This window comes from Artemia sp. Qi Xiang Cuo, chromosome 2, assembly GCF_049724085.1.
Source record: "Artemia sp. Qi Xiang Cuo chromosome 2, ASM4972408v1, whole genome shotgun sequence".
NCBI lineage: Eukaryota > Metazoa > Arthropoda > Branchiopoda > Anostraca > Artemiidae > Artemia > Artemia sp. Qi Xiang Cuo.
The window spans coordinates 85,310,886-85,338,709 of NC_142795.1; the positions used below are offsets into that span (position 1 = coordinate 85,310,886).

General features: G+C 34.2%; 2 protein-coding genes across 8 annotated transcripts in view; one reads left to right on the top strand and one right to left on the bottom strand.

The window, feature by feature from the left end:
• The window catches only part of LOC148955729 (uncharacterized), a 42,556-nt gene extending 34,409 nt beyond the window's left edge, over nt 1-8,147 (bottom strand). For 3 of the 4 annotated variants that reach the window (XM_089103752.1, XM_089103769.1, XM_089103778.1), the window contains exons 1-2: nt 8,043-8,147; nt 3,945-4,134 (exon numbers count right to left, since the gene is read on the bottom strand). In XM_089103752.1, coding sequence (XP_088959878.1) covers nt 3,945-4,089 — 145 coding nt within the window. In that variant the 5' untranslated portion in view covers nt 4,090-4,134; nt 8,043-8,147. Of the gene's footprint in view, nt 1-3,944; nt 4,135-7,926; nt 7,989-8,042 lie in introns of those variants that run through there. The other variant, XM_089103760.1, reaches the window with a different exon arrangement.
• An 11,037-nt stretch (nt 8,148-19,184) lies between these two features.
• The window catches only part of LOC148955730 (uncharacterized), a 60,507-nt gene continuing 51,867 nt past the window's right edge, over nt 19,185-27,824 (top strand). For all 4 annotated transcript variants that reach the window (XM_089103787.1, XM_089103781.1, XM_089103780.1 and 1 more), the window contains exon 1: nt 19,185-19,816. In XM_089103787.1, the coding sequence (XP_088959913.1) occupies nt 19,226-19,816 (591 nt within the window). In that variant the 5' untranslated portion in view covers nt 19,185-19,225. The remainder of the gene's footprint in view (nt 19,817-27,824) is intronic.

Consider the following 27,824-nt stretch of genomic DNA (forward strand, 5'->3'; position numbering starts at 1 on the left):
TAAACTGAACCTTGTTGTGTTTGGAGTGCCGGCAAAACCAGACGATGGACAGTTTATCCAGCAGTATTTGTCCCAAGAGTATAGCCTTCCAAATATATCCGTCATAAATCCCTGTCGCTTAGCTAACCTTAATAACCAAACTAGCTCAAACTCACCAATCATTTTTTCCGTTGTCAACCTTGAAACAAATAAAAAAATTATCCAGAAGTCGTATGAAAAGAGAGGAACTGGTAGAATTCAGTTCAGAAACGACGTATCCAAAGCAGACCGGACTAAAAGAGCCAAGCTATATGAAGAGATCCAAGCTCGGCGAGCAAATGGAGAGATGGATATTGTGATTCAGGGTGGCAAAATCGTATAAGAAAACTTGCCACCTCCAGCTCCTCCAACTCAGATGGAATTCTAAGTGGGCTGCCAAAACCTTTACAGAGATTTTCTGTTAGTGCAGTCTTAAACTTACGTGGTACTTTTGCGAGCGGGGAGTCAGATAAGAGTTTTTACAGGGCTAAATCTGGAAAAAAAATTGAATTGATACGATCTGACAAACCATCAACTCCCCTTGATAGGGGAAGCTGTGCAAAGATTAGTCTACTTAGTGTTTATTTCAGCAACGCTGAATGTCTAACTTCAAAGTTTTAGGAAATTAAGTATGTTATTAGATCAGATGCTTCAGATATTTATGCCTTCTGTGAAGTGAAACCAAAAAGGACTACTATCCCTCTGACGGAACAACAGATACAGATACCGGGATACAAAATAATCAGCAATCTATCAAAGCAGGAAGGAAGGGGAATCGTCCTATACATCCGAGATACTTTCCAGGTAAGAAATATTAATATTGAATCTGATTATGAGCCTTACCTAGAACAAGTGTGGATTTCTATAAACCTACCTGGTGAGCCAATACAGATTGGTACAATTTACAGAAGTCCGAGTTCCCTTAATTTAGAAAGGTCCTTTTTTGAAGTAGTAAAATCAATTGATAGAAAAATTGCGCTAACAGCAAACCTTCTCATAGTCGAGGATTCTAACATACCTTTCGTCCAATGGATAGATGGGTGTTGCTATTCTGGACAGAAATCAGTTGTATCATTTCTTGAGTGTCTAGATAATTATTCACTTTACCAAGCTGTAAATTTTCCAACTAGGGACCGGTATGGCCACCCCCCATATTTGCTGGACATTTTAATAGTAAACGACCATGAACCGCTCTTAAACGTGGCCCCACTACCGCCCTTTGGTGCAAGCGATCACGCTGCCATACGATGCTCCCTTAGACTGTATCCAGAAAAATCAATTTTTACCAAACATGTGTATAGAGATTACCGTCTCATGAAGCACGAGTTGGCGGGGCAGGATTGGTCCTTTATCACTGAGAATGATGTTGATAAATTGTGGAATATGATGAAGAAAATACTGCTAGAGGTCTCAGAGAAAAATACTGTAGTAAGATGGGCTCGTAAAACCAAAACGCTACCATTTGTGACCAAAGAAATGAAGAGAGCAAGAAATAAGAAGAAAAGGTATTGGAGACTATATAAACAGAATATACACAATGAGAACCACTACACAAAATGTACCAAGACACGAAATCAAGTCAGAAATCTATCCAGAAAGTTATTTGAACAGCATGAGAAGGCTGTAGCGGCAGCAAGCAAGTTAAATCCAAAACACTTTTGGAATTATGCCTCAGCCTGTAAACCTGGTAGATACTCTGTTATGCGACTTAAAGAGAATGACCGTATAATAGATGACCCAATAGAAAGTGCCAATGCCGTAAATAGGCAGTTTACATCTGTATTGACTCAACCTGATAATGCCCCGCGTCCAGACCCCCCCCACCTAAACCCTCAAAACCCCGATGCCCCTGATTACAGTCCATAGGGTAGATGGTGGGGCACACCGAAAAAAGTTGAATCCAAATAACTTGGTGGGACCTGATGATGTACACCCAAGGCTTCTTAAAGAATTGCATGTTGAACTATCAGGCCCGCTCACTCACCTTTTTCAGAAATCCCTTGATGAAAAGTGTATCTTGCAGGATTGGCGCATGGCCCACATAACCTCCATACATAAGGGTGGCAGCAAAGAGGACGCAAGCAATTACCGGCCAATCAGTGTTACCTCTGCAGTCGGGAAGCTACTAGAAGCGATTGTTAACACTGCAATCCTGAAACACTTGACAACCAATAAACTATTCTCATCATGTCAGCATGGCTTTAGGTTTGGTCGGTCGGTTCAAACAAACTTTATTGATTCTTATAATTATATCACCGATCTTCTAGACCAGGGGTTCCCAGTCGACATCATACTACTTGATTTGGCAAAGGTGCTTGACAAAGTCTGCCATAAAAGACTTCAAATCAAGCTCCAAGCTATTAGGGTGAGTGATTGTGTTGTTGAACGAGGGATGAAGTTCTTAAGAGAGAGAAAATAAATGGCTAAAGTATTTGGTAAGGATGGAGGAAAGCTTGTCTCCGAGGTAGCCGCTGTTGGAAGTGGTGTCCCCCAGGGCACAATTTTGGGTCTGACTTTATTTAATATATAAATGATATGCCAAAAATCCTAAACAACAAAGTAAGCCTCTACGCTGATGACTCGAAACTTATCGGTTGTGCAGACACAGCGGAGAATATTAAGTCAATCCAACTGGACCTCGATACATTCACTCACTGGACTAATATTTGGAGGCTTGAATTCGACGCATCAACATGCAAGACTCTCCACCTTGGGAAGAAAAACCCACACACTCAGTACCATATGGATTGTAGGGATGGGTCCCGAAATGCCATTTCCAGCAGCCATGCAGAGAGAGATCTTGGTGTCCTGGTAGACAACGAATTGAAATTTCATATTCATGCACAAGCGACTATTGCGAATGCTAATCAGACTCTTGGCTTAATCAAAAGAACGTTCACTAGCAGATCTCCAACTGTTATGACCAAGCTATACAAGAGTCTAGTTCGACCAAGGCTAGAGTTTGGAATGTGTATTGCATGCCCAATCAATAAGACAGACCAAGCAGCTCTAGAATCAATCCAGAGGAGGGCAATAAAATGTATTAGAGACCTCTATGATGTCCCTTATCCATCCCCTCTCCGTAAGCTTAGAATACCATCTCTAACATATCGTTACAAACAAGGCGATGTGATAACAGCAAACAAGCTTCTAAATGCTGAGGATACCATTCCTGGCCTTTTCCAACCAGACAATTCAAACAGAACTTGTGGTCATTCTCAAAAGCTTTTCCGAAAACGAGCCAACACCAGACTAAGGAACAAGTTCTTCTCAAATAGAGTTGTCAGCTTGTGGAACTCCCTTAGTGAAAAAACAGTAACCTCTACCAGCGTGGATGCGTTCAAGTCATCAGTGGATAGGCAGTGGCTCAACAAACCGGGGTGCACCATTTGGGACGCCACAGATGATGATTAACTATCATCACTGAAGCTGGCGGACACAGGATTCGTCCTATCGCTAGCAAGTGCGATTTAAGGTCATTTAAGGTAATGAGATTAGCTTCAACAAAGCAGTGGCAATACATAAACTATAATTCAAATCACATTTCAGCCCCCCCCCCCCCTACACACATATTTGAATTGGAAAAACTTAATTGAACTTGAGTCTGCTAAAAATCAAGCAAGTGACAAATTCCACCTCTGTAAACAATCTTTTGCTTCCTCTAGTGGACAAAATCTGATGAGTCACATAACAAGTTCCAAGAATAACCTACTCATACTTTAGGAAGAAACATTTAACGAATCACCATTTAAAGTTTGTGAACAGAGAACCTGAGATCACTGCTTCTTCACATTCAGTTGTTGTTTACTTTGTCACATAAAAGTTATTTCTAATGTGGCTAAAATGGGCCAACAAAAATCATCACCATAAAGATGTATCAAATATGTCACAGAAGTAGCATACAGAACATATATTGAATGACTTACCAGACAGAACAATTTTATGACATTTAATAAGTTTCTTCTGGCAGGACAATGTCACATCCACATACATCTCATTTTGCAATAATTTCTTGAAAACATTCTGGAACATTGATAAATGATCCTTCCAAGTAAGCCTGAACTTCTCCATTGTCTGACAAGAAGACCTTCTAGCAAAAATTTAGAGCAAAAAAACCTAAAAAAAAACAACTGACAACAAACAAAAGTAATATGATTATAATGTCTGCAGAAGATATATATAGTTTGCTTTGAATTCAAAGAATTTCCAGAAGATTTAACCTGAAAACCTTTACTGTTCTGCATAAAACAATGGCACAATTTTTTGCTGAAAATGGCTCATTCCATACTAACAAATGTAAAGTAGCCTGAGCACACCATATCCCTTTCTAAACTGTTAAGGGTACTGTTAATTCAGCTTGTGGTTATTTCTTTCAGCAAAGTCATTATTTATATATATGGCCAAATTCATTAAAATTGTGCTGCCCAAGGGTTTAAGGAAAGTTGACAGGCTTCTTTAGGAAAAATTTTCTGTTAAATCATAAAACATGCTGTCTGATCATGTTGTTTTGATAAATAATATTGCAGCTCTAGTTTTTTGAACCTCTTTTTACAAAAGGCATTACTGTAAAATTAATGGTTTTAGTGTGGTATATTCTTTTTTATGGTACCAAATAATACCCAGATATCTTCAATAAAAAATAACCAATAACATTTGTTGTAAAGTTTATCTTGTTAACAGAAGTATTGTCTCTATCTCTTGTTATTTTGTCTCTATTTCTATATTCAACCTTGTTGGAATATTTTGTTTCTTAAAGCCATGATATAAAATGCCTGTCAAGATGATTTATAAAAAAAACTCTATTGTGTTGTGATAAAAATAAAGAAAATATTGTTCTTTATGTTGCCACAAAGAAAAAGACAGGCCTTGGGACTATAATTTCAGTAGTTTTGCTATTTGCATCTTTCTGTAGTGATTGCAATAGAATTTTGGGTATCAATTTAGCGGAAGCATGGTAATTAAAGCAGTACCATTAGATTCCTGATTGTGTGCTCTTTCCAAATATAATTGTCACTCATCTAACAATACAGTCACCCCTTGATGGTCCCAGATATAGCCCTAAAAATATGCAAAAAAAAAAAAAAAACAACAATAAAAATCTTGCCTTACAATGTTCAAGATGTTTCTTATAATCCTATTCTCATGTTTTCTTCTGTTGTTATCCTCTTTTTTCAATAGCTTCAAGTAATATTTTGGTAAATAATGTACTGAATCAAACAGATTATGATAACAAACTGTAAGCAAGGAGTGACTCAGTTCAATAGTAACCAACACTCTTAAACAAGGAGTTTGATAGCAATTAGTACATCAAAAGAATAAGATTTCTATGTTGATTTTAAATATATAAGATTCATTTGATGTTAGCTATCAAAAGCAATAAGCCTGAGAATCTTTGCTTCCTTCTTTAAAAAGGGGGGAACATCCCAAAGAATCAAGCAATCTAGATGAAAATCACAGCATCAGCTTCATCACTCCAGATAAATCTAATTTAGAGGTTTCATTCTACTATCTATAAAAATACTGAATTTTTTTTTTGACAGAAGAAGATCAGAGATGTGTATTTATTTTATGCAATTTGCAAAAGTTTGAATTTAGTATTAGTTATTGGAAAATACATAAAAATTTTTTAGGGGAAAGGAGAAATTATCTGTTGCAGTGGGGGATTTTCCACTAGGAGAATTTCCCACAGAGGAGGGGATTTCCAAGCATGATTTGACAAACAATCAAAAATAAAACTTTAAAAAAATCAATTAAAGTTAGGAGCAACATTAAAAACTTAAAAACCAGAAATTATTTTTTAGATGAGGGGTGTTGCCATCTCCTAATGACTCTTGTATTTCACTAGTTATTCTTAGAAAATCTTGACAAAAAGTCAACTTTAGCACAAAGAGCAAGGGAATGATGGAGGCAGACCTCCTCAAAACTGGAATAATCTCTATTTGTTTTAATCTTGAACATTCCTCCTTACTTTGAGTTGAGAAAACCCTTTTTTTAGATTTAATAGGAGACAAAAATTGTAGGATTATAAACTGGAATCCTTCATCTTTAGACAGGTTACTCATTATAAAATGTGCCAAGAGATGAAAAAAAAAAAAAAACCTACATAATTAGAGCTAGCCAATATAAGGGACCATTAGGCAAGGCTGTACCCAGGATTTTTTTTCAGAGGGGGTCATAATCCAAAAACAATTTTCAGGGGGAGGGGACAGGTTTACACAAAGAATCCTTAAAAAATACATAGAAACTTTGTTTAGATCCATTTTTGTTATGTTTTTACAAGTTAGACAAACATTTTGTGGGGAGTTCAAACCCCCCTCTGGGTACAGCCTTGCCATCAGGGGGGAGAGCATATTACCAAAAAATCACCTATGATATTTAGAAACAGCCTAAACTAAGGAATCTAAATGGTATTCCTTTTAGCCTATCCTTTATATGTAGGCTAGTCAATCACATTAAGTTTACCCTGCTCTTTTGTTATTATAGACTGAAGTCTTTTATCCAGGAGAGGACCTAACCTACTTTTCACTGGAGTGTCACTAGCCCTAGAAATACAGAAGAAGAGACAACAGCCCAAAAACAGATTCTAGTAAATTTTCATTGTTCATGTTATTAACTTACAAATAAAGTAAACATACCACTTGATGCCTTTTTTTATGCTCTTTCCAAATATAATAATCACTTTTACCACAAATGAATTTCACCCCACCCCCTATATATACCAATTCAGGGTATATATTTGCACATTAGGGGGTGGGGTGGGATTAAAGTTTATTTCTGATGCAAATGAGAGGTAAGTTTAAACTTTACCCCCCCCCCCTAATATGCAAATTTAGACCCTGAATTTGTATATATAGGGGTGTGGGTAAAATTCATTTGTGACAAAGTGATTATTAGGCTCTATTTGGAAAGAGCATAAAAAAAAGGCATCAAGTGGTAGGCTATGTTTACTTTATTTGTAAGTCAATAATATGAGCAATAAAAAATTGACCCACATTCCAATAGCCTAACATAATTTGGGCTCTGACTTCATTTCTAAAAGTTTTGTTCTTGTAGCCTAATGCAATCATTTTAGCCTAGGCTTTTTTCAGACATGCCTAGCATAGACCATGTAACATGTTTCGGTAAAATTCTACTTTAGCTACTTTTGACTATCTTGGAAAGGGGTTAGGTTAAGAAAATGATACTTTCAGGGATGGGTCTACAGGCTAAAGTATGTCCTGGGAAGATATTTTGAAGTACCCACCTCCACTCCTTCTCCCTCTAGAGGGTCCTGACCTTTGATGACCTTCAAAAATATGTGAGTTATAGAAGTGAAACCTTACAAAATAGATCTTCTGCTTAAATGAAGTACAACAAAATTGTTTTCAGCTTCACAACAGCACTCAATCCCAATTTATAAGGTTTTAAAGATATGCAAATACATTTCCTAAATTTTGGAAATAAACTATTATATGGCTTAAAATTCTGCTCAAATAAATGAAATTGCATTTTCAGAGCTAAAGCCAGAGAAAAAGAAACTGATAACTGAAAATTAATGTAAAATGTTGTTTTGTCAAAATTTCAATGGGTATAGACCTGTCATATAGGCAGATTTCAGGACCCTCTAGAGGGAGAAGGAGTAGAGATAGGTACTTCAAAATACCTTCCCGGGACATACTTTAGCCTGTAGACCCATTCCTGAAAGTTTCATTTTTCTATCCTTACCCCATTCCAAGATAGCCAAAAGTAGCTAAAGTAGAATTTTACCCAAAGGTATTTCATTTTTGTAACCACACAAAGGAGTTATCTTTAAGGAAATAAAACTTCCTTAAAAGTGATAAAAAATCATGGTGTTGTTTAAAAAACAAGAGCCCATCAGGTTTTAACCTGAGGGCTAGCAGTTTTCAAACAACTGAACAAGCTTACAACCTTCCAGTTCAACCATTAGCTGGAATAGGCCTACCCAGTATTTAGATAAAATTCAAAATTTGGATGATTCATGATCAACCATAAAACAAATTTAGGCAAAGCAAAAATTTACTTACAGCTAAAAATGGTTGAAACTTTGCGTAAAAATTGCGCCTTTTGTTGGGATTATTCTGATTATTTCTTCTATTAAAATTTATAATTCATTTCCTCATCAAAAATTGACAACATGGAGGATAGCAGCAAACATTTTTATTGATTTTTAGCTTTTAAGGCTTAAGTCCTCAAGTGATCGATTGTTTTTAGGCTTTTTAGTAAGTATTGTCTATGTGTTGTAAAGTAGTTATTTGTATCCAGTAGGTTTGTTGTACTGTGAATGAAACATTTACTAGCATTATCCTAGGCCTAATTTAGCTTATACGCTAGGCTACTTTTTGAGACTGGCCAAGGATCTACATATGTCTAATATCTCAGTGTATCAGTTTACCTTTATCTTTTTTTACCGTTTATTATGCAAGTGTGAAAAGAAAGGAATTGACCTTTTTACTGAAACTGGTTTGTGCCATAGATGAATGAGTAGGCCTGTAAATAGGTTACCAGTGGCTTCTTTGATTTTCAGAATCAGCAAGTAATTTTGGTGCAATGTGTAGTCATAAAAACAACAAAATAGCTATACCACATGATCAACTGCAAATGTAGGTTAGGCTAGGCTACATTGAGAATTGGTTTAGCCTATATCTAAGGTTTTGATCAATAGGCCTATTCAGCAGTTCATATAATTGAGATACAAATAAAGACAGAATACCACTTGATGCTGTTTTTATGCTCTTTCTGTATATAATAATCACATTTATTGCAACTCAATTTTAAGTTTTTATTACCCTTGAAAATGATGATTTTTCCTATGGTCTTTGGGTATAAAAATGGTTAAAACATTGGTTTCAAACTCATTATTTCATTATGAAATTCATTTTTTTAAATTCACATAATCCAAAAGTATTGACTTGTCACAATTAAGTAGAATAAAAAAACAATTTCTCTAATTTTCCATCCATCATGTTTCTTTTGTTGGCTTTGGTATTTTTTACTTTTGGGTAAAATGTTAGTTTTCAAGTGGCCTAACAGAATGAAGGAATTGTTTTAATTTTTTTGTCTTGACTTAATCATGACAAATCAATGTTTTTGAATTATATTGTCTAACTTCTACAAGACCCTTTATCTTTAAGGGTAAAGGGTCTCAAAGGGAGACCCTTTATCTTCAAATCTTTCCTTCTTTTTCTAACTTCAAAGAAAAAAAATACAATTTTTGCCATGCTTCAAGAAAATCTGTAAATCTTTTGAAATTATTGCTACAATTTTGTTTTTATAGATGATGTTGAATCCCATTATTAAGTTCTGCTTTTTGAAACAAGATTTTAAAATACACTTCTAAAATACATTGAAATTATTGCTACAATTTTGTTTTTATAGATGATGTTGAATCCCATTATTAAGTTCTGCTTTTTGAAACAAGATTTTAAAATACACTTCTAAAATACATTGAAAAATATCCGGTAAAGTTCTACCAAATCATATTATTGACTTACCCGTAAAGTGAATATACCACTCGATGCCTTTTTTATGCTGATTACAAATATAGTAATCATTTTTATTGGAAATGAATTTCAGCCCCCCTATATATGCCAATTCAGGGTATATATTTCTACAACCTAACCTAACCCTGAATTGGCATATGTAGGGGGGGAGGCTGAAATTCATTTCCAATAGAAATAATTATTATATTTGTAATCAGCATAAAAAAAGGCATTGAATGGTGGATACACTTTATTCCTAACTCAATAATATGATTTGGTAGAACTTTACCAAATACTTAGAAACTACTAACAGAATATATACCCCCACACTCCTAGTGTGCAAATGTGTATGCAAAATTACATTTTGAGTCTAAATATAATCTTTATTTGCATCACAGATGAATTTTATCCCCACCCCCATGGTGTGAAAATATATACCCTGATTTGGTTATATTTAGGGGTTAAGGTAAAGTTCATTTGGTTATATTTAGATTCAGAATGCAATTTTGGATATATATTTGCACACTAGGGGGTGGGGGTATATATTCTGTTAGTATATAAGTTTTGAGATATTCTTCAATGTATTTTAAAATTTTGTTAAAAAAAAACAGAACTTAATAATGGCATTCAATGTCATCTATAAAAACAAACTTGTAGCAACAATTTCAAAAAATTTACACATTGCATTGAGAGCATGCAAAAATAAAAATTTCTCCTCTTATAAGTTGGGAAAAGAGTAAATATTCGAGGATAAAGGTTCTCCCCTTGGATAATTTGTTAACTAAGATCATTAAATATATTTTAAAGTAAGGATTGTTTTATTAACATGTCTCCTTATCATGGACCACAATTGTGAATTTTTACCTAAGTATGTCCCAGGAAGGTATTTTGAAGTATCTACCTCCACTCCCCTCTCTAGAGGGTCCTGACATTTTCTAACAGGTCATGACATGATCTATTGAAATTTTGACATAACAACATTTTACTGGAATTTTTAGTCATCAGTGTCTTTTTCTCTGGCTTTAGTGCTCAGCAATTCCTGTTACTTGAGTAGAATTTTAAGCCAAATCAATGTTTTTTTTTTCAAAATTTAGGAAATGTATTTGCATAGTTTCAAAACCTATAAATTTGGATTGAGCAAAATTATAAAGCTGAAAACAATTTTGTTGTACTTCATTTAAGCAAAAGATCTATTTTGCAAGGTCTCACTTTTATTACAAACATATTTTTGAAGATCATCAAAGGTCAGGAGGGATAAGGAGTGGAGGTAGGTACTTCAAAATACTTTCCTAGGACATAATTTTTTCCTGTAGACCCATCCCTGAAAGTTTCATTTTCCTAACCTAACCCCTTTCCATGATCATCAGAAGTAGCTAAAGTAGAATTTTACCAATATTAGAAGCAGGGTAAGATACCAAGAAATAGGGTAAGATATCACTAAGAGATAGCTAATCACCAATTAAATCACAATAAAATGTTTGTTAGGTGCTTTTCTATTATATAAAACACACTCGAGAAGTGAATTTTGGTGAAGAATCACATTAATAACAAACTTTTCTTTGTCTTGGAGATGGTCAGCTGACACCAAAGGTCCCAATTTAATAATTCACAAATGACCTTCAGAAATTTTCTAGAAAGTATTATTTTCATTATATTTTATTTTCACCAAACTTCATTCCTTGTGTGTGTTTTATACACTAGACAAGTACTGTCTGTTATACCACCTACAAAGTACATAGGGTATTAGCTTAGAACTGGGGCTATTTAGAAGGAAACAAGTTGAGAAAAAAATCATACTTCATAATATGCAGAAAAATTGTATTTAATACATTTGAAGGTGCTTCCACTATACTTTACCCCCACCCCCTCCCCCAATGTGCAAATATATAGTCCAAATTATATAGCTTATGCATTTTTTCATTTCTTGATTTTATCAGCATTGGTTAAATTTATGGGTAAATGTTTTGAAACAAGAATGACACATGGCAAAATGCAAGGGAAAAATATGATTTGGGGTATATACTATACTCTTACATTAGGGAAATGTTAGGTTAAATTATAATGGAAGGACCATCAAAATGTGTTAACTACAATTTTCTGCATATTATGAAGCATGATTTTTTTTTCTTGACATTTTTTTTCCTTCTCAATAGCCCCAATTCTAGGATACCATGGATTGGTCTAAAGTTTCTTAATGAGTATGTGAATGGTTAAATATTTTAACCATGTACAATGCCAATAATTATCCAATGCACTGATAGTCAACAGTTCAGCCTAATCTCAGACATACATCTTTTAAGTTGAAACAAAGTGTCTAAATCATAGACTCTACCATGGATACATTCAAGGAAGGTAAACTAGGGTAAATACATAAGAGATTCTGTAGCTGACAGAGAGACAAAGTGAACACACTACTCGATTCATTTCTTATGTTCCTTCCTGATTTAATCAATAGTTAACTCACAAATATAATGCTTATTGTATATTACTTTTATTGTCAGTTATTGTTGCATTTCAGTGTTTGATGGTAGGTAGTTCAATGGCAACCTCTCCTTTGCAACTATTATAAGTTACTCTTACCTACCATTGCTCACAGCAACAAAAATAAAAGGTTCTAGTAAATATCATCACTAGAAACCTTTATTGTCAAATTTTCAGGATGAATAAGATATTTTATTAAATGTCCTATCTTTGTACAAAAAACCAAAAACAGAATTGACTGTTGTTTTTTATCCTTGACCTCTCTATTTTCACTGGATATGAGGACCTTTTTTCTACTAGTGAATAAATCTAGTCTTAGGCCTTTTGTATAGGCACATTTATGACCTACATACAAGGGAACCATGGAGAAGCTTAATTTTGATTGGTAAAGTCTATGTGTTGAAAATTACCCCAATAAAAGCCCAGTGTTCTTCTGTACTCCTGTCAGTCATAATATATTGGTTTAAAACATAATTCCATGGTTAAAAACAGTCAAGAAACTACAGGATTTGATTTTTGTCCCCTGTTAACCTCTTGATTCATTTGTCCAATACAGGCTTGTAATATATATGAAACTTTACATGTAGGCTAAAAAAAGAATAATGCTGATTTTTAGAGGTTTATTCTCTCTCCCTCCTTCTGTTTTAAATATTCAGCCCGTTGAATTTTTAATTTCTAGGGACTAAGAATCACGTCTTAGTCCCAAAAACCTAAATTCTAACAACTTCATTTAAGAATCTGGCCAGTCAATTTCATGTTCAGAAGTACACAAATTTATTTTCTTTTCCTATATGGCAAGTAATAGTAGGGTATAGGTAGTAGATAGTAGGGTAGTGATGTTAGGGTAGAGTATGGGTAAAGGTCTACTCTAATCATATACTGAATTTACTCATAGATCACCTTTGAATATTTTGCATCTATTAGATATTGTTTCTTTTTCTTATGCTTGACTTCCTTATCAGTTCAATTAGAAGTCATTAACACTGACTTTATCATATCACAGCCACAACAAGGTCCCTTCTTACAACCAGCAGTGGTTACCTTAAAGCAGTGTTCACATGCATGTCTAGCTGGAATCCCATATCTAGACACATGTCTAGCCAGACTTAAATGTCTAGGCAATGACTGTTCACAAGTAAAATTTGGTGCTTAGCTAGACATGCTAGACAAGGCACTTGGCTGGACTTTGAGTTCTAGACTCTAGAACTCAACATCTAGGATTTTTGATTACAGCCAATCAGAATGTTCAAGTTCCACTATTTTCATCATCTATGTTTACATTTTTAAACTGAAATTTAATTTTGTTTTGATTTTTTTTTTTTTAGACAAATATGCAACAGTAGACATAATAGTCAAGCGCAATAAGGCAATTGTTTGGCTTATCTTGTCCATTATCTTGTGACAGTAAAAATAGCAATTACAATTTTGAAAATTTAGCCTGCATAAGCTCTCTTGATTGGCTAGAAATGACAACTGTAACCTATTTGAAACAAAATCTGTGGTTTTAGCTAAGCACCAAATTTTACTTGTGAATGGTTGTTGCCTTGACATTGAAGTCTGGCTAGACATGTGTCTATACATGGAATTCTAGCTAGACCTGCATGTGAATACTGCTTAAGTTGCAGTTTGGAAAAAAAAGGATCATCCTTTCTATACTCTGGGATGACTACTTCAGGTTGCCTGGCAGCTTGTTGCATCTTGATTGCTGGCAAGTGTGATTTAAGGTAATTTGACTGTCTCCCAGTTGTATAGAAACTCTTGATGTAGCCACTCTCTATCTATGTAGCATTTGAAAGCATTCATGACTCAGTAGATACAAGCATGTTCAAAGAGCTGGTTCCATAGGTAGGCTTCTCTCTTGAAAAGAAGTGATTTCTTACTTTATTGTTTAAATGCTGCTTTAAAGGTCTCTCTTGGGTGTCCTCTAATCATATTACTGTAAATTGCACTTGCAAATAACAAAGTGAATCTGCACCTATAGACATTGCTGCAGGTGATTATGTTGACACAATAAGTAAATAAACTAAATGCTAGATTGGCTCAATTAACATCCACAATAATGATTGTTAATGCCTTGACTGACACCATCCACTATACTTTCACTACATATTTGGGAGCTTCCCAGTAAGTGTAGGTAAATACAGCAATTTTGGTCTGTGTGATAAAGGAGCTTGGTACAACTGTTGACAGATTTTGGAGCTTCTATAAATAAGAATGGGTAAATGTATCATTCTCATTTTTCTTCACAAGGGTGATTGGTACAGCTGACAACAGGTTTTGCTGCTTTTCTTTGCTATTTTCTCCATTGTTGACTGAGCAGGCAATTGTCATCGCAATATTCCAATTTGATGACTCTTGATGACTGTGAGTAATTTTTTGAGAGAACTGACAGTAGATCACGTGTTAGAATTAAACCTCTGATCCTGCTCTGATCATCTGACCCTGCAAAAAAAAATGTCAATTCACATTATTATCTTCCCTCTTTAAGAAGAAATGCAGTCATTGGGCTGCAAGATTCAAAGTGGATAAGTGTTCTTATCAGTATTGAATTCAAGAAGCCAGGTTGAAGTCCATGTATTTACCTTTGTTGCTTGACAATGTGATTTAAGGTAATAAGCTTATCAAGGTCAATTTGGAATCCAATCAATGACAATTTTGTATATCCCTACTGTACCACATTTGACCTGGAGGTATGCATGACTTACTTTATTGAAGGCCTTGGCTAGGTCAAGAAGTATTATGCCAACAGGTATGTGAGGGCTATAACATAATCACAGGCATCTAGCAAGTTTTTTTTGGTTGAGTGAAATGCTGTAAATCCATGTTTACAACCATAAATAATCCCTTTTAATGTTAGGTGGTTGATGATCACTGTATTTAGCACTGCATAACATATCTTTATTACCCTTTTAAAAATGGGAGTAAAATGGGCTACTTTTTAATCATATGGTACTGTTGAAGTTCGTTGTGAACATAGACAAATTCGGACAAGAGGTTTTCAAATACTTGGTGCTGTTTCATTGGAAAAACTAGGGTGAAAACCATCTGGTCCTTTAGTTTTATTAGGGTTTAGATTATTTAGCATATGGTGCAAGGGGTAGGCAAGAAGAGTTGTGGCTAGTGCTGTTTTTATATGTAATTTTAGTGGTTAAATTCATATCATACTGTTTTCTTATATAAGTTAGTGGGAGGAATACAAGATGATGCAGGCCTGTGTCATAAGAAATATGCTGCAATCCACTGAACATCTTGGCTGCTCCACATTGTGTCTTTCCCAGGACTAATTTATATTAAAAAAAAAAAGTCCTAAAGGCATCATAACCTCAAGCTGCAGTCTTATCAATGTCTTATAGAGTTTCATGAATACTAGGGCTCTGGCTTGACTTTTTTTTTTTTTAAATACCAAGATATTGAAAGGAAGATACTGACATCTTTGTATGGGTACCAAAATTCAGTTGATTTTAATCTATGACTCCAAGATCTATCTTCAGTAACTGTAGAAAGGGGGTTGTCTTTGAGATAATATTGTTGGTGAATAGAGGTTTTTGTTAATCAATATATTTAGGAGCAAAAGTTATATAGTATATATATATATATATATATATATATATATATATATATATATATATATATATATATATATATATATATATATATATATATATATATATATATATATATATATATATATATATATATATATATATATATATATATATATATATATATATATATATATATATATATATATGGTACTTTCTCTTTATCCAGGCCTCTCTAAAAAGTCAAGTTTGGTTAATGCTAATGAAATAAAATAAAATAAGAAGAATATATAATAGTTTAGAAACAAATTTGGACTATATATTTTCACATTAGGGGGTGGGGGCAAAGTATAGTATATATTAAATACGTAACCTAACCTAGGTACCTCCCCCCCAAAAAAAAACAACACTTTAAGTATCTTAAAACTATGCTATACAATGTATTTCTCTACAGCAGTGTATTGAAACATCTTGTAAAAAACGGGTTTTTCATTTCGTCTCTCCTGTTTGACTGTAGCATCTCTTGTTGGCCTTCTCTAGAGAGGTCCAGATAATGGGAAAGTACTATATATATATATATATATATATATATATATATATATATATATATATATATATATATATATATATATATATATATATATATATATATATATATATATATATATATATATATATATATATATATATATATATATATATATATATATATGGCTAAAGTGACCAGTCTTCTCAGAAATATAAAATACTCTCTAGTCAAATTATGCTCTTCTCTCTTTTTATCATAAAGAATCAATTCATAGTAAAAGCAGTCTTCAAATAACTGCTAATTGAGATAATAAAAAAATCCAACTTCAGACCTGTTCTGCCAAAGTTCATAAACAGGCTCTGTAATCTTGCCCAGTGCAAGCAATAAATGGATTCATTCTTTTCAGCAAGGAGTTCCTTGTTTCAGTACTCATTGGATCTATGGTTTCTGTCACACATAAAAACTGAGATTAACACAAAGTAAATCCAGTTGTAAATGCAAAGATTATTTGTTGTCTGAACTGTCAGAACAGTTATAACAGTTATTGAGCATTGTCTGAATAGTTAGGCTAGTTCTTGTTTTTCATGCTGGATAAGTGCTTCTTAGCTTTCAAGTAGAATTGACAGGATCATCATCATCAGAAGATAAATCAAGTTCACCTTTGTAATTTCGAAGTATCTTAAGTACTTCCTGATCCATAAGCCCCATATTATAAAAGCAGGACCATTAAAAGTAGGAATCCAACTTGAGACACAGTCCCAACCAAACAAGAAAGTGAACTTCTCAGTAAAGCTTTTGAAAAAAATGAAAATTTATGTTTCTGACCAGTCAAATTATTCTATACATAGCTATCAGAATATTTAGATTCCTATTACTACAACTGTGAGAAAGGATTTTAAAACTTTATTTGTGTCATGTTGTATGGAATAACCATCCTGAATCAGCTCAAGAATGTCACTTCTTTGGCCCTTTCAAAAAACTTATTGAAGAAATGTTGGTTATTCTCTCTTCCTGTCTCTCTTTTTTTTAAATAAGTGTTTAAATAATATGTGCAGCCCTTCCTCTACCAGCCATGGAGCTTTTGTTGTGGTCAGTGCTGTATATTTGTTATTTTTTTGTTTATTGATTATAAAAAAATGCTTTGAATCTTTTTTACTTCAAGTACAACTGCCATATCAGAAAACCTTGGCTATCTTCCCTTTTTGCTGGATTCAGACCAAAACCCCATCCTTTGCACACAGAAATGCATTTGTTTATTAATCCTAAGGGCCGTTTTTTTACTCATCAATGTGCTAAGATCTTACATCTTTTGTCAGAAAATACTTAAAAGTGAAATCTTTGAACTAAGATCTTACATCTTTTGTCGTTTTTATGCAAACGTCTTTCATCATTCTGCTCTGATCAGCGGTCTGAGAACAATGATGAGTATATCATCAAAGTTCTGTTATCATTGTTCAATATGGCAAAACAGTGGCGTTCTTCACACTTTTTGCTAACATCAGTCAGCTGTAAGATCTTAGAACAAAGATGAGATAAAAATCGACAATCTTTGCAGAAAGACGCAAGATCTTAGTGCTAAAAAACGGGCCTCTAGACTATAAAATAGACAGGTAGGTGGTTCCCAGATTGATAGATTAAAAAAAAACTCATTAATGCCTTTTTTTCTAAGTGTCAACTCTAATCTCATTACAATAAAAAAGTTTCTTGCCTTTACACTTTGTTGTCATTTTGATCCTACTAGAAATTAAAAAAACACAAAATCTGAGAAACAATAGACAGAACTATGTAACACTCTGAGGCAGTTGCTAAAGGAATTCTTTAAGAGCCTATGTACAACTGATAGCACAGAAAAAAAAATCAATGTCCAACAGGATGTATCTTTGGTAGCATGCTACCCTACTTTATTCCATTCTCATCTTTTTGTGGTTCAATATAATTTGCGCTACCCCCTCCACCCTTCCCAAAAAAGAGGAGATGAGCCAATATGAACAATATTTAGCAGATTTAAAATAAAAAATCGTCCTCTGCTTTGAACCTCAAATACCTTTCACAGAAAACATGCTATTGAGCAGCATTTATCACATGAGTTTAACAGGACGGTATTGATTCCTTACAAGGTTTTGTTTATGCATTTTTAAATTCATAATTTCAGGTTTTTATGTTGTTTTAAAACATTTTTCTGACTTTTAATTCATAAAGCTTATTATACATTTCAAATCCCTCCTCCCCTGTTGATACCCACAATATATTCGCTATGTAACCACTGGTATGTGGTTAGGCACCATAAGACAAAGACTTGATGTGAGCCTATATACTTAACTCTAGGAGTATTCAGCACTACATACAAAAGTAAAGTTGCTAAAATTGAGTTTTAAATTCTAGTAAAATATGGGAGAAGAAAGTTTCCTGGACTTGGATTATACTGATGATTTAAGCATCCTAGATGAAAGTGTGAGCAAAATGAATAAACTTTTAGGGGTTCTGTAAGTTAGGCTCGAAAATTAATATTGAGGAGACAAAGTTGCTAAGGCTAGGAATAAGTGAAAATGAAAAAGTGACATTGGGTAACAAAAAGATTGATCAAGGTGACAGCTTCCCTTACCTTGTTAGTATTATTTCAAACAGTAGGCTGCATCACAAGTGTGGTTCAATTATGCTTTCTAGAACTATAATGAGAGAAAGGTTAAGATGCCTAGGGCACATTCTGCAGATAAAGGATGACAGATTTCCAAAGATTGTCCTTTTTAGCCAACCATCTAGAGCTAAATGGAAAGCAGCTCATCTGGAGTTAGGGTGGTTGAATGCTGTAAAAAATATTGAACTTTATGGGAGGGTGTTAAGAGGGAGGCTTTGAATAGATAGGATTGAGGAGGAGCGTGCGTAGCTGTGTTGGCCTTAGGCTGCTTGGTGTTTTGTTAGTAGTAGTAAACTATGATTGTATGTTTTTGAATATTTGAAAACATAAAACTTTCAACATAAGCATACTTATAAACTTAAACAAGACATTAAAGTTATGAAACAGGAAAGAAATGCATTTGGTTGAATTTTTTAATTTGTAATTGCAGACTGCTTTCTTAATTTTTCATTTATAATGCCCGAAATATTTAGTTATGTCTTTCATTCCATTTCAGTGCGTTGCTGTTATTCTAGATTTTAATAAGCCACTATTTCTTCAAATGGAGCAAAAGGAATTCTGTTTAAAGTGGAACAACTACCTGGATGTGTTTCATGGAACTTTTGTTTCTCTGCTGAACAGTGAACACTTCACAGATGTTACACTTTCCTGTGATAGTCAAAGCATAAAATGTCATAGACTTGTTCTTTCAGCATGTAGTTCTTACTTTGAAACACTACTTCTTGGGATCTCGCACTCTCATCCTATTATTATCCTAAAGGATGTGAAATTTCATGATATGCAAGCTTTGGTGAAGTTTATGTACACAGGTGAAGTGACTGTTGCACAAGCTCAAATAAACTCATTAATAAAAGTGGCTGACATGCTTAAAGTAAAAGGTCTTGCTGACCCTGATGAGACAGCTAACCAGCTATGGAGACCTAGTTATCCCTCTGAACGGACTCAAATGACTCCACCCCCTGTGAAGAGAAAGAGAGTTGATACAACCTCAGAAAATAGTGTCCAGCCTGAAGATTCTTCACAAAATGTAGTACCTCCTGTAGCAAGTGGCACAAATGATAACTCTGTAAACTATCCTGCTGAAACTAGTTCCTCTGTTTACGAAACAGATGATGCTGCATGCAACTCATTTGTAAGTGTGTTTGTTTAATTGAAATTTATGGTATTTGCAATCTTAAGGGGAACCTAAATAGATAATGTTATCCTTGCGTAATATCTAGACACTAGGACCCCCCCCCCCCTTCCTCCTCCGTGCCTGTCTCCTGACTTTGCTTAAAAATATAAATTTTGTATTTTCAAATTAGTAGGAGGATAAAACTGCCAAAAAGTAGACTATATTTCTATGTCTGTGTTTTCAAACTTTCTGTAAAATTGTTTGATCAATGTGGGGGCGGGGTGGGGGGTCTTTCCATGTAATGCCTTGTGTGCAAGTAAGAAGTTTTATTCTGTATATCCCGTTGTAGAAAAACTAATTCCCCTGTAGGTTTGTTCTTGTTTATTGATAGTTACAAACATAAGCCCTGTTTTTGCTGCTAAGATCTTGCTTCTCTGATCTTACATTATATATATATATATATATATATATATATATATATATATATATATATATATATATATATATATATTATGTATATAAATAATTTTTTTTGCTAAAAAAAAAAAGAAGTACCAAAACCTCAGAACTCAGTGACCTTTGTCAAAAATGCTCAAATTTAAATTCCCCTTCCCTAAATAGGACAATGACAAAGAACTTTGATAATGTTCTCATTTCAGTCCATAGACCTCTGGTTGGAGCAGATTGAATAAAGGATTTTCTGAAAAAATACTTTGGAAGTAAGATGTGAGATCAGAGTACTCATATTTTGTATAAAAATTTGTTATCTATAAAGATTTGTGATCCTAGCTTGTGGATTAGCTAAAAAAAAAAAAAAAAAATAACTGGGCCAGAGGTATCAATTTCATGTTTGAACTTCTACATCTTGGCTAATTATGCTAAATCATTGAATAGGTTTAAGTGAGTAAAACTTTCAATGTTGTGTCATAAGATAAGGTATTTATTTTAAAAAATTGCTATCACAAGCCCCAAGGGGCCAAATTTGAATTTTGGGTTCAATAAATAAAAGCAAGACAAACAAAACAGCATAAGAAGTAATGATAAAAAAATTCCAGAAGTAAAATTGTTGGAATGAAAATCCATTCATTATTTAGTCTATGATTGGTCATAACAGGTTAAGAAAATAAAAAGAAGTAAAACTCAAGAAAAAAAGAATATAAATTTAGAAGGGGCATTAAAAAAGTAAAAAAAAAACAAAAAACTAGTGGCCAAATACAATACATGTGCAGCATTTGTACCAAATAGTAAGGGTAGGAAAACTAGCAGAACGTTTTCTCTATTTTTACTGTAATGTAGGGATAAAGGTGTTTTTATGTCTGAGGGCACAGTAGCAAACTAGATACAAGTTAGGAATAGGCTGGGAAGTGGCCAATGGGGGATGGAATCTGGGTGGGGAATGTCTTTTTGGAAAAAATTGTTCTGTACAGGGGTTTGTTGCTGCACTAAGGAACAATACGGAGGCACAGCATTTTTCTCCTGCACTCAAGCGTTTCTAACCTTGCTGTTTTTAGAATGAGAGTATGAGACTTGGCTTTTTTTGATAATTATTTCCAGTGCTATTTTTTGTCATATTTGTTGGATGAAGATACTGCTGTATCTTGTAGGTCATATAATCTGCTGTCTTTTAGGGCCAAGTATTTCTAAACACCTTTGTACATGGATGCATTGTCTATTAGGAATTAAATTATTTTAAAAACATCATGGTCTTTTGTTTTTGTCTTGTTTTTTTTTTTTTTTTTTTTTTTTAGAATTTTGGACTGTCTTTTTCTTTTTTGTAATTCTTGTTTGCTACTAAGGAAGGCTTAGCATAGATATTTTTGCCCCAAAAAATGTACTTTCCCTTGTTTACTGTGTTTAGATATTATTTATGTTTTTTTGTGTTAATCTAATTGTTCACAGCTTTAGAAGACCAATTTTAACTGATTTGATGATTGCTGGTGCTGGCTGAGATTCAACTGCAGTTATATTTATACTGACCAGTCCTTGTGGGATTGTCTTGATGATTTGATACTCTATTAGACAACAGGTTTTTTAGGAGAAAGCCTTCATTCTCTAATTACGTATTAGTATATTTACTATGTTATTCTTTATTTTTGAGTTGTGAGGTGTCAAATCAGCAATTACAATTGAATTAAGAAATTCTGGTGTGAATGCAATTCCTCCTTCCTGTTAATGACCAAAGAATCAGTGCTTTTATGGAATTTGTTTTCTTCTGGGACTCAAATATGATTTTTCATTGTTGCTTCTCTTGGCAACCTGATTTTAATTCCAAAATTATTAGGCTTAGGTTTGTTTATTAATTAAAATCAAGTTACCATTAAGCCTTGGCTAATTAGAGAAAAAGCCAAGAATGATAGTCTGAGTAAGAGCCAAAGCTGACATAAACCTTTTTCAGGATTTAATTTCAGGAGATGTCTGCAATTAAAACTTTTTCTTCTGCATTTCAAAAATTTATCATTCCCAAGGTTCAGAGGTCTAGCCTTTAGCCACCCGGTCAGAAATCTACCAGAAGGTTTCGTCAAGAAAGAGACTAAAAATCCAGGGAAAAACTCTATTTTCGTTTTGTTGTTATCTTTGTCTTTCTAGGAGGAAGGCCTTCCTGATTTTTTAAAGAACGGCTCCAGGGCAGGTATAACTCCTGTATTCTATATACCAGTGATTGCTATCATAGGCAGTGCAGTAGCGCTGCCTAAGTGAAGGACAATGTTGGTAAAATGTAATTTTCTGTTTTTATTTGTTTATTGGTTTGTTTTAGACCAGGGCACTTTGTATAGAAGGAGCTGTCACAGAAACTTCGGAAAGGGCTCATTCGATTGGAACTTGAAAGGGCTAGTGCCCATTTTAATTGTTAAAACTGATTGGAGGGCAACCAAATCCCCTCCCACACGCATCATTTCCCCAAACACATCTAGTCAATATTTTGAGGTAGCTATTTTGTTCAACATTGTTGAAAGGTCCAGAAATTATGTCTTTGAGGACGACCTCCCCCACAGCCCTCAGGGCAAGCGTTGTAAGTTATGCCCTGGGGGCATATAAGGTTTTTATGGTATGGCTGGTTGTATAAACTTCAGATGGGCTCGTTTGATTTGAAATTGAAAGTTATGATGCCCTCTAAGATTCAAAAGGGATTTGAGAGCAACCAGCCCCCCCCCCCCACGCCCATCATTTCCGAAAACAACATCAAATCAAAATTTTGAGATAGCAATTTTATTCACTGTAGTTGAAGGGTCCGGAGATTATGTCTTTGAGGATAAGAACCACCCCACAGCCCTCAGGGCATGGGTTGTAAGTTATGCCCTGGGGGCATATAAGGTTTTTATAGAACGGGTGGTCGTTTATACTTTGGAGGGGGCTCATTGGATTGTTAATCTGAAGTTTTAATGCCCTTTTTAAGAGTCTCAGAGGGTAGTGATCAGAGGGTAGCTACCCCCCACATGTCGTGTTTTCCTGAAATGCATCCAATAGAAGTTTTGAGATAGCCATTTTACTCAAAATAGTCCAAAGATCATACAACAAGGCTTTTGTGGTTGTTACAAACCACCAGAGCCTGGTGACAAGGCTTGTTAGTTATACCGAAGGGGTATTTATGGTTTTTATGGTTTTTAAGGTTTTTATGGAAGGGATGATTGTATGAACTTTAGAGGTGGCTCATTTGCTTGAAAATTGGAAGCTTTAGTTCTATTAAAGAGTTAAAAGGGATGGAGGTCAACGAGCCCCCTTCCCTCCCATACTACTTTCCCAAAATACGAAGGGCATTGAAGTAAATCTTTCAAGGAATGTTGAGGGAAGTGTTGAACTAAATCAAAGCATGTTATTTGAATATGGATTGTCAAAAGGTCGTAACTTAGGAATGACTGAGTATATTAATTTTGAACTTTCAGGAAATGACAAGGGAGATGATCAATTGATCAAAAAGGCAATATTTGCACGCTACTTCTGCTAATACTATCAGTAAAACTGCTGCTTCTGTAGTGGGTACTACTAAAGCTGAGGACATTGGGAAAAGTTGAATAAATCGAAGCATATTATGTGCATACAGATTGCTGATACGGGCGTGTGAGCAATATTTTTGGAGCGGCTTATTGTATCAAGAGGAAACTTCAGTGGTATCATGAGTGGGATATTCAGTTGACCAAAAGGCAAAATATACCTGCTACTACCAGGGGCGGATCCAGGATTTTCTTTAGCAGGGGGCGCATAATAGGTTGCTTCGATAAACTTGTGAACAAAGAAATACCAGCAATTTAAAGGGAACCTCGACAATTATGTGTCGTAGGTAGGTAGTGGAAATGGTTTTAAATTTAATCTAAAATTTGGTACGGATTAAAGTTCTAATAAATATGTTGAAATTAAAATCATATAAAAATATGGATACAATAAAAATAAAAAATAAAAAGCTGTTCACCATCTATAAAGAAAAATGATTGTTAATATTTTCTGTATAATCTTTCACCTTTGCACTCTGACCTCTATGGCAAGTGAGTTAATTTTTCGGGCCCACCATCTTTTGGGGGCATGCATTTTTTGTGACTATTTGTATAGGTCAAACCATTTAGCATGTCACCTAACTTTGTGGCATTATTTAGTAATTATGATAGTAATGAAGATTAGGAAATGGGGATTAAGATACGACTTGTATCATAGGTAGCGCAATCGCGCTGCCTAAGTAAAGAACGATGTTGGCACCATGTATTATTTATTTATTTTTCCATGCCAGTGCACTTCGTATTGAAGGAGTTGTCGTAGAAACATCGAAAGGGGCTCATTAGATTGAAAATTGGAGTGGTTTGTGCCCTTTTTAATAGTCGAAAGTGATAGGAAGGTAAATAATACCCCTTCCACGCACACTATTTCCCAAAACACATCCAATCAAAATTTTGAGATAGCTATTTTGTTCAGCGTATTTGATTTCCAGATAGAAATTATGTTTTGAGGAGAACACTCCCACAACCCTCAGGGCAAGGGTTGTAAGTTATGCCCTGGGGGCAAATCAGGTTTTTATAGAAGGCGTTGTCTTTCGATTGGAAATCGAAAGGCCTATTACCCTTTTTAATCAAACCTTTAAGTGATTGGAAGGCTTGACATTTTTATAGTGAAGATCAATGTGGGTATTATGTATTATTTTGTTGTTGTTGTTGTTTAGACCAGGGCACTTCGTATCGAAGGAGTTGTCGTAGGAACTTCGGAAAGGGCTCATTCGATTGAAAATAGAAAGGACTGATGCCTTTTTTAATAGTCGAAAGTGATTGGAGGACAACTAATCCCCCTCCCACGCCCACCCTCCCATTTGCCCATTATGTTTAAAAACTAAATGTTGCCTTAAGATTAAATCAAAATGCACTGTGTTAATGCTAATTCCCAATAAGGTATCTCAGCAGTATCCCAAGAACGACTGGGGGTGTTATGTTCAAACTTTCGGGGCTACCTCTGCTCTTAAAATTTAACCAAGTCAAAATAGCGCAAGTATGTCAAAGCTATCAAAGAAAGTAAACAGATTTTTTTGCGAATGGTATCAAGTTTTTAATTTCAGGTCAACTAGAGGAGGTATGAATCTAAATTAAACACTACTATTTGTGTCCAGATTTTTAAAAGGGTGTATGTTGTTAAAAATTGCTGAAAATTTTTGTCCAGCATACCAAACTATAAAGTCTTAAAAAAAACGAAAAGATTTAAAGTATTCTTTTCTTTTTCCCTGAAAAGACTATCAAACAGTTCGTGGTAACGAACTGTAAGTAAGGAGCGACCCGGTGCAATAATAAGCAAAACTATAAAAACCGTAATTTTGATACCAATAGATGCATTAAAAGAATTGGATTTTTATTTTCATTTTAAATATATAAGTTCCACTATGTTCAGTCATGCCCATAAAAGGTCATGTATATGATAAAATTTGTATTATTTTTGAAAAAAGAGGAAAACATCCCCTAGAAGTCATAGAACTTTAATGAAAATCACATCATCAGATTCAGCGTATTAGAGAACACTACTATAGAGGTATCAAGCTCCTATCTGCAAAAATGTGGAGTTGTGTATGTTTTAGTATAAGAAAGGTCAGGGATGCGGTTTCATTTGTTTTTTGTTTTTTTCCAGGGGTGATCGTATCGACCCAGTAGTCCTAGAATATCGTGAGAGGGCTCTTCTGAACGGAAATTAAAATTTCTAGTGCCCTTTTTAAGTGACCAAAAAAATTGAAGGGCAATCTGGCCTCCTCCCACGCTCATTTTTTTCCCGAAGTCACCCAATCAAAATTTTAAGAGAACAATTTGGTTCAGCATTGTCTAAAATCTAATAAATACGTCTTTAAACATGACTTAATCCCCCAAAGCTCTGTCGGGGAGGGCTGTAAGCTATGAACTTTGACCATTATTTACATAAAGTATTGGTAAATGGGAAGTATACAGACGTTTCAGGAGGAATTTTTCTTCTGGTGGGAGGGGGGGTCGGGGGAGGATCTTTCCGTGGGGGAAGGGATATTTTTATGAAGAGGGTGCCGGATTTCCCAGCACTATTTAAAAAAAAGATCAGAAATTAAATAAAAAAAACAAGTTTTTTCAACTGAAAGTAAGAAGCAACATTAAAACTTAAAACAAACATAAATTATTACGTATATGAAGAGGTTTGCCCTCTAGTCAATACCTCGCCCTTTGCACTAAAGTTTTTTTTAGTACTTTCAAAAGATCTATCTACTCTAATTAACTGGCCTTTGTGATTCAGGGGTTTGTGATTCGAACAAAATTCGGACTTTAGCGCAAAGAGCAAGGTATTGACTAGGGGTAAACTCCCTATTATACGTATTAAAAGCATACAAATATAGAAGTTCGTTACGGAAGTTAATTCATAATTTACGTCAGAACAAAATTTCGCGAAAGCCATTTAGCCAAAACAATAAAATTAATATGCAAATTTCATTATAATTATTCATGTGCGGTGAGCCAAAATCAAAGCTGCATTAATTCAAAAACGTTCAGAAATTAAATAAGAAACAAGTTTTTTTAACCGAAAGTAAGGAGCGACATTAAAACTTAAAATGAACAGAAATTATTCCGTATATGAAAGGGGCTGTCCCCTCCTCAACGCTTCGCTCTTTACGCTAAAGTTTGACTCTTTCTCAAAACTCAATTTTTTAAAACAATGAAAAAAATTTAGCGTAAAGAGCGACGCGTTGAGGAGGGGGGGGAGGAGCCCCTTTCATATACGGAATAATTTCTGTTCGTTTTAAGTTTTAATGTCGCTCCTTACTTTCAGTTAAAAAAAACTTGTTTTTTTTATTTAATATCAATATAAAACGAACAAATTAATTAAAAAAAACTTTTCCACAAAATAAGTTTTTCAAAGAAAAATAAAGAACTTCATTCAACAAAAAATGAGCATGTTAAACTGACAATGTGCATTGTCAGTTTAATATACATATACTGATATTTAGTAATCAAAATAATAATAATATTTGATTTATTAAAGTTATAAAAGTAAAAACATTTATATTTTTTTTTAGTAAAGTGCACATTATCTTCTGGCCTTGGGAAGGCATAGGGGTCTTGAGCCCAACTTATGTTAATTTCTGCTCGTTTTGAGTTTGACTCGGTTATTTATTGTAGTTTCTGTTCGTTTTGGGTTTCATTTATTTTTCGATGCTGATTTGTGGTAGTTTCACGCTTGGTAGATTATTTGATTTCATTTTTGGTTGAATGGAGTTCTTTTTCTTTTCTTTGAAAAACTAATTTTGTCAAAAAAGTTTTTTTAATTAATGTTTGTGAAAGATGTATTAAACATTAAATACTAGTTCTTTTTGAGGTGTAACAAGAAAAATAGAACAAAGAGATCGAAATTCATAGAAAACATTTAAAAGAAAGGTTTTAAGTATAGACAATAAAGCATTAATTAATAACTAGTTCTTTAAAAAAAATAGTGTTTTAATAAACAGTGTCAACTTTGGCGAAATCTCAAAATTTACTAATCAAAATTTCACTTTTCGTAACAGCGTAGCATATCTTTCCATTTTTTAAAGTTCGATATATTATGTTTAAAT